At 38.7% G+C, this 11975-nt stretch overlaps 2 protein-coding genes across 5 annotated transcripts; one reads left to right on the forward strand and one right to left on the reverse strand.

The window, feature by feature from the left end:
- Positions 1 to 1443: 1443 nt before the first annotated feature.
- On the forward strand, positions 1444 to 4273 carry LOC141592284 (SNW/SKI-interacting protein A). 4 transcript variants are annotated; one of them, XM_074412882.1, is made up of 2 exons: positions 1444 to 1546; positions 2091 to 4273. In XM_074412882.1, the coding sequence occupies exon 2, from the start codon at positions 2144 to 2146 to the stop codon at positions 3953 to 3955; it is 1812 nt and encodes a 603-aa protein (XP_074268983.1). In that variant the 5' UTR covers positions 1444 to 1546; positions 2091 to 2143; the 3' UTR covers positions 3956 to 4273. The 4 variants fall into 4 exon arrangements, with proteins under 4 accessions (XP_074268983.1, XP_074268984.1, XP_074268986.1 ...); XM_074412883.1 differs by lacking the exon at positions 1444 to 1546 and adding an exon at positions 1557 to 1657; XM_074412885.1 differs by lacking the exon at positions 1444 to 1546 and adding an exon at positions 1563 to 1980.
- A 654-nt stretch (positions 4274 to 4927) lies between these two features.
- LOC141592283 (uncharacterized) lies at positions 4928 to 8861 on the reverse strand. Its single transcript, XM_074412881.1, has 2 exons — positions 8072 to 8861; positions 4928 to 5944 (listed from the first exon to the last, which is right to left on the reverse strand). The coding sequence occupies exons 1-2, from the start codon at positions 8677 to 8679 to the stop codon at positions 5257 to 5259; spliced, it is 1296 nt and encodes a 431-aa protein (XP_074268982.1). The 5' UTR covers positions 8680 to 8861; the 3' UTR covers positions 4928 to 5256.
- Positions 8862 to 11975: the final 3114 nt, after the last annotated feature.

Genomic DNA, 11975 nt, shown 5'->3' on the forward strand with positions numbered 1-11975 from the left:
CCACAAAACCCATTACCTCTATTGTATGACGACCAACTACCACTAAGACCCACCGCCAACTATTGCTATAATACGACCAGCACCACGCCAGCAATGCATCGAGACCATGGTTGTCGGCGACACTTCAAGAGTCGAGACCACCGTTTACGGCGCCTTATCGCTCATACTATCTAAAGTTGACCTCCCTCGTTTCAATATCACCATCATCGCCCCTTTAATCTTCTTTTCCAAGTTCTAATCCGATGCTCATATCCTTCACATTTCATATATAATTTTCCGATATGGACGGATTCTTTTCTGGGGATTGATAGCAGTAGCAATTTAGGCAATATTGATTAATCATAAAACCCATATTTTTGATGTCTAATACTCAAGCATGGAACCAAATTCATGTATATTATTGAAGGTCTAATGTCATGGACGTGACACCGGCGGTGGAAATGGTGGATGTGAACGGTTGTAGTGGTAGAAGGCAATGGTTTTTGGTGGTAAATCTGGTGATTGAGAAAATAGGTAGTGCCTGGTGGGCTGTGTTAGTAATATCAGTTAGTTTTGCTAAAGACGGGTCGGAGCAAGTGACGGGTAATGCCACTCACAAAACGGATAGGGGGACAAGGTGGAGAAGACTCCCACGCGTCTTCCTCTCTCCTTTATTTGGGTCATTTGTGAGAAAAAATGGTATCCGTCACTCCAAAGTGACGGATACGTATCGTATTCAATGAGATTTTGTGCAGTAATATTCCCTTTCTTATTATAACCAAACCAAACAAGTAATTAAATTACGGGTTATTTCTTTCCTTTCCCCTTATTTCCCTTTCTTATTTCCATTCTCTTTTCCTTTGTTGAACTAAACGCCCACTAAGTGTGAGGTAGTGCTTGCATTGATGTACAATTCTCTCTCTCCTATTCTCCTCTATACTCCGTAATAAAATCCACCACCTTGGAAAAACCAACATAAATAACAAAACAGTTTCCTTACCTAATCAAAAAAAAAAAGGGATATTCTCTCGTGTACCCCTCAACTTTTTCATTTTCTATGATATACCCCTCTTTTCATATAAAAAAACTTTGACCGTCAATAACTCTTAACTACAAGTTCAGAATACGATAAACTTTTTTTTCAAATTGACCGTCTTTAAGAGGTCTTCCGTGTGAAAAAAAATTCACCGACGTTTCAACCCATAGTCGGGAATTATGGTCGGTCAAAGTTTATTCGTTAATAAATGTTTGACCAACCATAACTACCGGCTACGAGTTCAAAAAGTGGTGAATGTTTTTTTCAAATTGAAGGCCTTGATGAGATAATTGGTTTGAAATAAAAAATTACCATTTCCTGAACTCGTAACAGAGAATTATTGTCGGTCAAAGATTTTTTATGAAAAACGAGTGAGATAATGCTGAAAACTAAAAAAAAAATACTGTGACGAGAAAATATCCAAAAAAAAAAAAAAAAAAAAAAAAAATAACAAAACAATACGAAATAAAACCTTCTCTCATAAATCATACGGAGTAATTTACTGCTTCGGGGGATCTCTTCGTAAAACAGGTTTGTTGCTCAATTTTTTTTCTTCTTCATTCCATTTCTCTCTTATTTATCTACTTTTTCTACCATGTTTTATTCTGCTTTATTTATCCACCTCTCTATTTTTAGATTTAGGTTTGTATACTTCCATAAAGTTCTCATCTTTCTTAATTTTTAGCCTCAATGATTTTTAGGGTTTGCTCTATCCAAGTTCGAAAGTAGGTTTTTACTGAATCTGGGATTTTGTTCATGAATTGAATGTCTAGGGTTTGTTGATTAGGGTTTGGATAAATTGGGGGTGATATTATACGGGTATAGGTTTAGATTTATGAGCTAAGTTGGTAATTTTTACGGGTTCTGGTTTCTACTGAATGATTGATTCATGTAAATATATTAGAGCTTGATTGATTAAGGAACGAATTCGTGAGAAGCTAATCTGCTACTTATTTGTTTTCAAGGTTTTTCATTTTTGATTTTACCGTGTTTTGGTCAATTTATTTTTGCAATTGAATAGGGTTGTTTTCTACTTATGATTTGATATTCATACGTTCGTCTTGTTTGTTGGCAGATAGAGCTTGTTCTCCAGGTTAGGGAGTTGGAGTTTGCTATATTATCTGAGCTATGGCTGCTCTGAGAGAACTATTGCCTCCTGCAAAATCTTCGACATCGACTCAATATGATCACTCAAATGATCCCTGGTTCAAGAATCGTTTTACCGCTGAAGAGGTAGAAAAGACCTCAGTTTTTAGTTCTGTCAACATACCACCTTATTTGAATAGACAGCGTTTTATACCTCGTAAGCCCGAGGATTTTGGTGATGGAGGTGCGTTCCCAGAGATTCATGTGGCCCAGTATCCGTTGGGTATGGGAAGGAAAGACTCAAAACCAGGTTCAAAGATATTGCCTGTGACGGTGGACAGTAAGGGGAATGTTGCTTTTGATGCAGTTGTTAGGCAGAATGAGAATGCGTCAAAGATAGTTTATTCTCAACATAGGGATCTTGTGCCCAAGATTTTGAAGGGTGAGGAGGAGGAGATGGATTTAGAAGACGAAGAATTGCAAAAGGAGATTGAAGAAACCATGGAAGCTACTAAAGCTGCTCTCGAGGAGATCGTTAATGTAAAGTTGAGTGCTGCTCAACCCAAAAATGTGCCGAAACAATCGACCGACTCCAAATTCATTAAGTACCAACCATCCCAACAATCTGCTGCCTTTAATTCAGGGGCAAAAGAGAGAATAATTAGAATGGTAGAGATGCCGGTAGATCCACTTGAGCCCCCCAAGTTCAAGCATAAGAGGGTTCCTAAGGCTTCTGGCTCACCTCCTGTTCCGGTTATGCATTCCCCACCTCGACCAGTGACAGTGAAAGATCAACAGGATTGGAAAATTCCACCCTGCATTTCAAACTGGAAGAATCCGAAAGGTTATACCATTCCTCTTGATAAGAGGCTTGCAGCTGACGGAAGAGGTCTTCAGGAAGTTCAGATCAATGATAACTTTGCGAAACTGTCTGAGGCTCTCTATGTGGCAGAGCAAAAGGCTAGAGAAGCTGTGTCAATGCGATCGAAGGTTCAAAAGGAAATGGCCATGAAAGACAAGGAGAAGAAAGAGCTCGAGCTCCGTGCTTTGGCTGCTAAAGCACGCTCTGAGAGGACAGGTGTTACTGCCCCGGTGGCTGTCCCAGCTCCACCGGGTAGAAATATGGATATAGATGATTCAAGGGAAGATTACTATGGTGGTAAAGGGGAGAGAGAAATGATTGCGCAGCCAAAAGAAAGGGAGGATAAATTGCAGCGTGACAAAATCCGTGAGGAAAGAAAAAAGGAGAGGGAGAGAGAGAGGCGGTTGGAAGCAAAGAATGAGTCCATGGGGAAGAAGAGTAAGATTACCCGAGATAGAGATCGGGACATTAGTGAGAAGGTTGCTCTCGGGATGGCATCGGTTGGAGCCGGCAGAGGAGAGGTCATGTATGATCAGAGGTTGTTCAACCAGGAGAAAGGGATGGACTCGGGTTTTGCTACTGATGATCAATACAATGTATATGACAAGGGCTTGTTCACTGCTCAAGCTACTCTTTCAACTCTCTACCAGCCTAAAAAAGACGTGGATTCTGACGTGTATGGCGGGGCTGATGAACAGCTTGAGAAAATCAAAAACACGGAAAGGTTCAAGCCCAATAAGGCGTTCACTGGAACATCAGAGAAAGCCGCTCCGAGGGATAGGCCTCTCGAGTTTGAGCAAGAGGTTCCTGCTCCTGCTGAGGAGGCTGATCCATTTGGGCTTGACCAATGGCTGACAGAAGTGAAGAAGGGTAAGAAAGCCCTGGATAAAGTTGGTGGTGGAGGTACCATGAGAGCTAGCGGTGGTTCCTCGAGAGAAGGTTACGATGGATCTTCGAGTAGAAGCCGGATCAACTTCCAAAGGGGGAACTAAACCCTGTACATTTCAGGTTTTGGTGAAGAGTCTTTACTCTTGTGGATTTATTTGAAATTCAGTGGTTCGTCGAGCGAAGTTTACCATGGATCTTCCAGGAGAAGCCGGATCAACTTCCCAAGGGGGATCTAAATCCCGTGCTTTTCGGGTTTTGGTTTAAGATTAGTTACCCTTTACGTTGTTTTATTTGAAATTCGGTTGACTGTAATATATTCTCCGTCACGACGGAAGGCTGTTATCTGTTTTCTTGAGAATGTTCATTATTAAAACCCTGTTTTTCTTCCTAATTTCATGGCTATTTTCATTTTGTGTTGTGAATTTGTGATGTTCTTATTATTTTGGGTTGGATGTTGCTTTAGATTATTTTACTGTATTTTATGTACGACGAAAAATTGTGATTTCTCTGCACCTAAATAGGTAGCGCATGCAAATAATAAAAAAAAAAAACAGTTACTCCGAATGGGATGTCTGCTTTTGAACTTACTGCAACTCACATATCTGTTGTGTAAGTCAGGCTGGTCAACAGAAGGTTCTATTGAGTTGTTATGGCAACAGGGTTGGTCGTGTTTGTGATTGTTATTGTTGTTCCTTGACAAATTCCGAACACAAATTATTGGTTGAGAGTTGAGACTGTTCGGAAGACGCTACTTCAAGTCTTCAACTATTAGAATAAGGCTAAGGCAAAAGTAGGAGGGTCTGAGATATTTCAACTAAAGACGATCTTAAAGTAAGAGCTGAATTACAGAAGATTGGCAATTGACAATTCGACATAAAAAATACAAACGGTGGCATTGAAACGAGTGTATATGAATGAATAACTTGAATCATAAAGGTTACTCAGCAAAAGAAATTTCAGCAAAATTGTGTGGAAAGAACTAGCTACAAAGAATAATACGGAGTATAGTAAACCATATGAGTGTAGACTGTAGTTGCTACTTGCTGTACTACAAAGAATCATACGAAAATAGGGAGTAAATGAGTAATGCAGGACATTTTCTTATACATGAACATATTAGTTCAGATTTCACATCTTCTCTGTACAAGTACAGGTACTGTCAATTCCATAATCAACACGCACCAGTTTGATTAAATAACAGAAAATCTTCCTTCATCGCCAACTCTTTTCTTCCAAATTCACGCCGTCAAAATAACAAAAACCAATTATAACGAACACTACTCAACCCTCACTTTATACATGAGAGAAAAATAACCAAACCAATGCTCAAACCAAATAACGGCGTCTTTGTTAGTTATTGGTTGTCACGGCAGGTGATGTAGAATATATGGTTGGGCCCTTGATCCTATAAGAATGAATCATTTTGATCGTCGTGGCACAGCTCCTTCCTTAGTTTACTCGAAAAAAGGCGACAAGCGTCCATGCTTAGATCAATGGCTGCCGAAAGAGCTATGAAAAGTGCAGCATCTGCCATACATGTAACATGTTGCATTCCAACTTGCACTATAGGCTTGCTTATTTTCCCTTCACCTTCTACGGTAGAACCCATCACAAACCCTTTGACTGGCGACCTCATCAACCCGATTGTTGGTACTGAATCACGCTTATCAATGCAAAACTGCCCACCTTTCTTTACGCTCATGGTGGACTCTGCAATTGTGATGCCGGCCTTGGTTAAGCCGTTTTCTGTGACAAGCTCGAACTTGTAGCCAAGACCATCAACTGAACCCCTCTCACGCCACGCCTCAAGGCGACCCCATGGTTTCCAGCTGCTCATGTGGGACCCATGGGGCCGAAGGATGAGCCAAGCGCCAGGGTTTGACCGGGAAACACGGTCAGATCCTGGTGAGGGGACAAATGGAGTGATCACTGATGCTGCTGCAACAGGAGATCCTGACAAGTCGTAGATCATTATCATCCACCCCTTGCGCTCCCTTACCGGCTTATCCTTCTCTCCTGAAAGTGATCTTACGATCCACGCTCGATTGTTGGTGGCGTTGTTGTTACTGAGGCCAAAGTTTGCTGGAAGAGAGCTGAAACCAAGCACATTAGATATAGTTCACAGTCAGTCACATTTACAAATATGTTTTGACAAAACGAAATGACGTGCCGAAATCAGTGACGTATCCATAACTCGCGATTAAAATCAAGTGTTGAATACTTAGAAAGTAACATGTTGAGAGAATCCCTCTCCATGTTCAATTGTTCACTATACAATTTACCAATTTAAATTGCAAACAATGGTTTACTAATACGGACAAGGAATGGTCAATAAAATAGATCGAGAACAAAATCAGGATATAATCGTATAACTAATTACTTGAATAAATGAATTGAAACATAGCAGATGGAGTATTAGTTGTACGTGCTAACAGCAATAGCTATCATAGAGGTATTAGCTTAGTCGTTAACACTGAGGTATTGTCGACAGTAGGTCACGAGTTTGTTATGGTGCTAACTAAGCAAGTTGATGTGAATTTGTCTTGGGTGCTAACTAAAAGCAAGTTGATTAAACTAAAACTTTTGTTGTTAATCAATGTTTGTTAAGGTCATTAACTAGGTACAGATCAGCAACGTCGCATCTTGATTAACTTAATTAATGTATTATTATTATGTGTACAAGGAACACTAATCAAGCTTAAATCTTACGTTTGGATTTTGCTGCTCTTCATCAAATTGACATGTGACTGTTACAAAGATTGTGGTCGTAACTAAAGGGGTATGCAGTTTAGGACGGCAATCATAATCAATTCTGATTCATAATGTCAAATTTAGAGCATCAATATGCTCATCAAATTGTAATTAAAGCATTATTATCCGTTGTCTGAGTGAAGCGACTAGATTAGGGGAGAACACGATACAAATACAAGTATCAATAACTCACGACATTGAACACACCACCACATTAAATCGACTGGCGATTGATATTTGCGACTAATATTAACCCGTTTTATTCTTAAAAGAGGAAGACCTACTAAAATGTAATTATTGATGAGCATATAATCCTTGTGTTATTAGTTTAGAAATAATTTAGGCAGGAAGATAAGGTATTATACATACAGCTGGAAAAAGAGTGTACACCAAGAAAATGATTAAGACAGGTCACATGCGTATTATTATTCATAAATCATAGTGACCCACTTTAATCAAACCAAATTAATTAAGCCCCACGGCCCCACCCAACCTTACCCTTTTGCCCCCACTTTTCTAACCACTCTCTATACCCTACCACTAAACTACTTTGTCTCCACTCCAACCAATATTACAATTTTCTCTATTTGATTACCCGTGTAATTGTTAATTTTACCCCCACATTAACCTTGATTACGTTGGCGTGATCACATACACTGCTAAATCACGGGCGTAAATTGGCCTAAGACGACCTGAGTTTTGACCGAGCTATGGTTAAAACGTTTTTCGAGCAGACTTGATCACATTATCATGAATACGTACTTACGAAGTTTTACAGCTACTCACCTTTATTAACAATCCATCACTTTATGGCTTAGTTATTAGTTATGTAGTAATGTACTCCGTAGTACGATGTTCTTTTGTAAAGACTTTTACAATCTCTAAAATGGCTATTAATGCACAAATTCTTGTTTCAGACGGTCACTTTTCGACTGAATCTTCAGACGGACAATATGTTATCATTTTATTGTTAAATGTAACCACAATGCACAATGATATTGTCAAGTATTAGAACTGTGGTACAGAACTTGTTTTTCAAATAAGTGGTACATTTGGTACGTAAAATAATTACAAAATACCGTCTTATTTTTTAAAATAAAATGGTCCATCTCAAGCAAGACCAACTGCTATTAATGATGTTTTTGTGTTTCTATATTACTTTTCTTGTTAAATTTTCTTTAGTAAAGACTACTAGAGCAAACGTAAATATCTAATACAGAGAATTATAAACTAATAGTCAACTTTTTAGAGTTAAAAGTTTTACAAGATCAAAATTAGCCAAAATATATCTCTTATTAAGAAGAAGAAAGGTAAATAAATAAATAAATTAGAATTCTATGTATTCAGCATTTCAGCTTGGAAAACAAAAATTGAGATCGTAAGCTGTAGAGAGACTAGAGAGTAGGCTAGCAACTTAAACAACGGTATGCTAATATGCACTGGAATCTGGATAGATTGAAAATACTAACCGAGAGCGGGAGTTCCGGTCTGCACTGAACTTGCAACTAAAAACCGGCTGACGAATATTCCCTTGAATCTGGTACACTACCGGACTACACTCCGGTTCACCACCAAACTGAAAAACAAACCGATGATCCGGTTCAGATCGAACCATCAAATGCAACAAAGCCGTACCATGATCCACCTTATTATCACCTTTATCCTTTCCAAGCTTAACCCACCCACAATGGAACACAATGGGCTTAACCTCAGCCCCTTTAACATCCACATTAACATTAACCCGACCAATTAACTTTCCAGAGTTGACCCCACATGTCTGACCCATTCGCCCCGAGTACACAGATACTCGGAGCGACACTGGTCGGCCAGACATGCGACGTAGCGCTACAGGGTCCAGGTGAAACCCTGGAGCGCTAGTGGCAGTGTCCGGGGGAGAGGCTCCCCCCGACGAGAGGGGTAAGAGGGCAGTTTGAGTAGGGTAGTTTTTGAGTGTGATCTTGCAATAACAAGGGGTAGTGCTAGGGTGTACACCAACTCCTGAAGATGGTTTACCTCCCAATGGTAGTTGTAATGCTAGTGATTCTATTGTTAACCTTGCGAAAGGACATGGATCCATAATTCTGTTGATTCTTGTAGGAACTTATTGTTTGCTTGGAGTTCAATGTGTATACATACATATATACTTGTATGAATAATATGGGAATGGTGGTCCAATATTATGTTTTGTGTTGTGTGGTTTAGTAATTAGTGGGGTGTGGGAAGGGAAGGGAAGAAATGAATGGGATGAGCTAGCTATGTGATGAAATATATGAGAGTAGTAATCAACTAATGCCAGTGTGATTTTTTTTTTTTTTTTTTTTTTTTTTTGCATAATTTTCTTTTGTTAGTTCAGGTTTTCTCTTTAATCCGACCTGTCTTAATTTGCGGAATTATGTGGTGCTTACTATGAATATTTTGTCAGCTTTAGGAACCCCAAAGTCCTGTCTACTTACATTTTGAATACCCAAATTTTTATTTCAGACCAGCTATTTTCTGTCTATTTTCTGTCTGAAATAAGATGGACTAAATGTACTATTTTATGATAAAATATTACTATTTTCTAATAAAATATTATCATCATTTTCAGGGTAAAAAATGACAACTTTAGTTATAACATTTTCTCATTAAATGGTTACATTCTATTAAAAAAAATGGTGACATTTGATTCATCTTATTTCAAACCGTCTGAAACAAGACTTATTGTTTTAAATATTGTAGTTAGGTAAGATTATCAGTAAGACTCTTCAAACTTGCCACAACAGCTTTTTAGTAACTTTTATTATTATTTCTTTATTGTTCAGACTCGCCTCACACTCAACTCAAACTTTATACATTATCCGTCAAACTCACCTCAAACTTTACCTTTCCACTTCACTTTTTTTTTTACAATAAGAAATGACACATATGATCCACTCATTTGATAATTACCTTTCATAGTAAGGTCAACACTCACCCAAAGTCTTAAGTTGAGTTTTGGATTTTCCAATACTCAACTTAAGACTTTGATAAGACTAAGGTAGATTATTGGTAATCCTGAGTGAGTCTTGTCTCAAGACTTCTAATAATCTTACCTTAGTCTTATTTAGACCTTGCAAAACCAACCCGACCCGATTGACCCGACTTGAAAAGGCCGACCTATGACCTGAAACTAACCCGAACTACAAAATCTGCATGTGACGCGAAACCTGAATCGACCCGAACATGACCCGAGTTTTGTTGACCGGAAATGAACCGACCCGAAATGACCTGATCCGAAACTACCCGACCCGAAAATGATCAACCATAACTCTAGTTGAACGAAAAAGACCTGAAATAACTAATTTAAAAGCACAATTAATATTATTTACGTTAAAATAAAGAATCAATTATCAAAACTAATTTAAGAATATGTAATAACACTAAATGTGATTTTTTCTCTCTTAATCATTGACCCGAAAAGAACCCGAACCCGAAATAACCCGACCCGATAATGACCCGACCAACATATCTGAAAACACCCCAAACTCGAAACAACCTAACTCGACCGGAACTAACCCGATAATGTTGATATAGCCTAAGTGACCCGACCCAAATTGCCCTGACTGGAACCCGACCAGGTTGACGCGTTTGCCAGGTCTAGACTCTTACTTAGGACGAACGTAAACGTTTTTATCAATAAAACAGATTTAAATATTACTTCGTCCGTCTCGGTCATCTGTTTATCTATTTCAACTATGATCTTGTTAAGTGAAATTCTGTGTTTTAGAGAAATGTACGCCATTGCTCGTAGAAACTTCTCAACACACAATCTGACATGCATGTCTTGTTCCTCATATCGTAGACATTCGCTTGGTGTATTAACTCGATGCATATCGCAGCCTCTTGAAGTCGACGAGTCAGGTACATTGCATGACATCTCCTAAGAGATCTAGAGTCAAAATGATCTAACTCGGTGTAGCTCGCAGTCTCTTGCTCTTGCACTCGATGAGTCAAGTACATTGCATGACATCTCCTAAGAGAGTCAAAATGATGTCACTCTGAGTAGCTCGCAGTCTCTCAAGTCGACGAGCTAGGTTCATTGCATGGTAAATCCAAAGAGAAACTGAAATGACCTAGCCCGGAGTAGCTCCAAATCTTCATGCGGTCGACGAATCGGGTACATTGCATGATAACCCCAAAGAAGAATCGAAATGATCGGACCGGAGTAACCTTCATATCTTCATGCGGTCAACGAATCGGGTACATTGCATGATAACCCCAAAGGAGAATCGAAATGATCCGACCGGAGTAGCCTCTATATCTTCATGCAGTCGATGGATTGGGTACGTTGTGTGACAGCTGCAGAGAGAGTCAAAATGATCCTACCGAAATAACTTCAAATCATCATGATGTCGACGGATCGAGTACATTGCATGATAACTCCGAAGAGAGTCGAAATGATCCGACCGGAGTGAATCGACATAGGCTGATAAGCTTGATGTAAAATAACTTCAAACCTGCATATGTTAACGAAAAACAAGCATACAAGCAACAAGAAGGAAAAGATATGTACATTAATTATCTTAGAATATTGTATATATAAATCTCAAAGAAAAGGAGGAATAAAGGATATGTGAGTATCACCTCAAAAAGACGATAATAAATGACTCCTAATTAAGGGCGGCCGATCCACCAAGTGTGAAACGCAGTTAATGGAACACAATACGTCATTTGGTACGCCGCGTCTTGAAGATTTTTTACATTAAAAAAACCAAGTAGCCAAACGTTTGCGAGAGGATAGTGTGTATGATACATTCTATCATTAATACCCATATGGCCATATCACGTACTCCTCTTTCTCATAAGGCCAAGCTCTCTTGAGTGCTTCGTTTAAGCTAACTATCTATACAAATTTTGTATGAGTTTTGCTATCATGATTGCATTTAGAAGCCATTCACTTGTTTTCTTACAAAACTTTGCCCAAAAATTACCCCCCTTTTCCTAGTCACATATAAAATTGCCTACCTTTGTTGAGCTACTGACTTACTACTTGTGTTGGGATGCTCTCTTACTTGGGATATGGTTATTTGTCACTATTGTGAGCATTTTTGTTACGGGATTGCTGGTTCCTGTAATTTGGTGAATGGTGGTGAAGAAAAAAAGAAAAAAAAAAAAAGAGAGTTGAAAAAGATAGGAAAAAAGAAAAGAAATGAAAAGAAAGAAAAAGAAAGAAGAATGAAAAAATGAGACAAATGATGAAAAAGAAGAAGAAGGAAATGTGAGTTGCTCCCATGTTTGAGATCTATTGTTTTGGCAAGTAATCTCTTGTATTGTAACTAGTGTAGATCCCTGTGCTACAACACGGTATTTTTTAGTTTTGTTTTATAAATAGACATTCTCATTAAATTAATTGCT

Source organism: Silene latifolia, chromosome 7 (genome assembly GCF_048544455.1).
Source record: "Silene latifolia isolate original U9 population chromosome 7, ASM4854445v1, whole genome shotgun sequence".
NCBI classification, from domain to species: domain Eukaryota; kingdom Viridiplantae; phylum Streptophyta; class Magnoliopsida; order Caryophyllales; family Caryophyllaceae; genus Silene; species Silene latifolia.

Coding starts and splice junctions, on each gene's coding strand:
- LOC141592284 (XM_074412882.1), top strand. CDS start 2,144: ATGGCTGCTCTGAGAGAACTATTGCCTCCTGCAAAATCTTCGACATCG.
- LOC141592283 (XM_074412881.1), bottom strand. CDS start 8,679: ATGGATCCATGTCCTTTCGCAAGGTTAACAATAGAATCACTAGCATTA. Junction 5,945..8,071: donor GACCGGAACTCCCGCTCTCG/GTTAGTATTTTC, acceptor GCTTGGTTTCAG/CTCTCTTCCAGCAAACTTTG.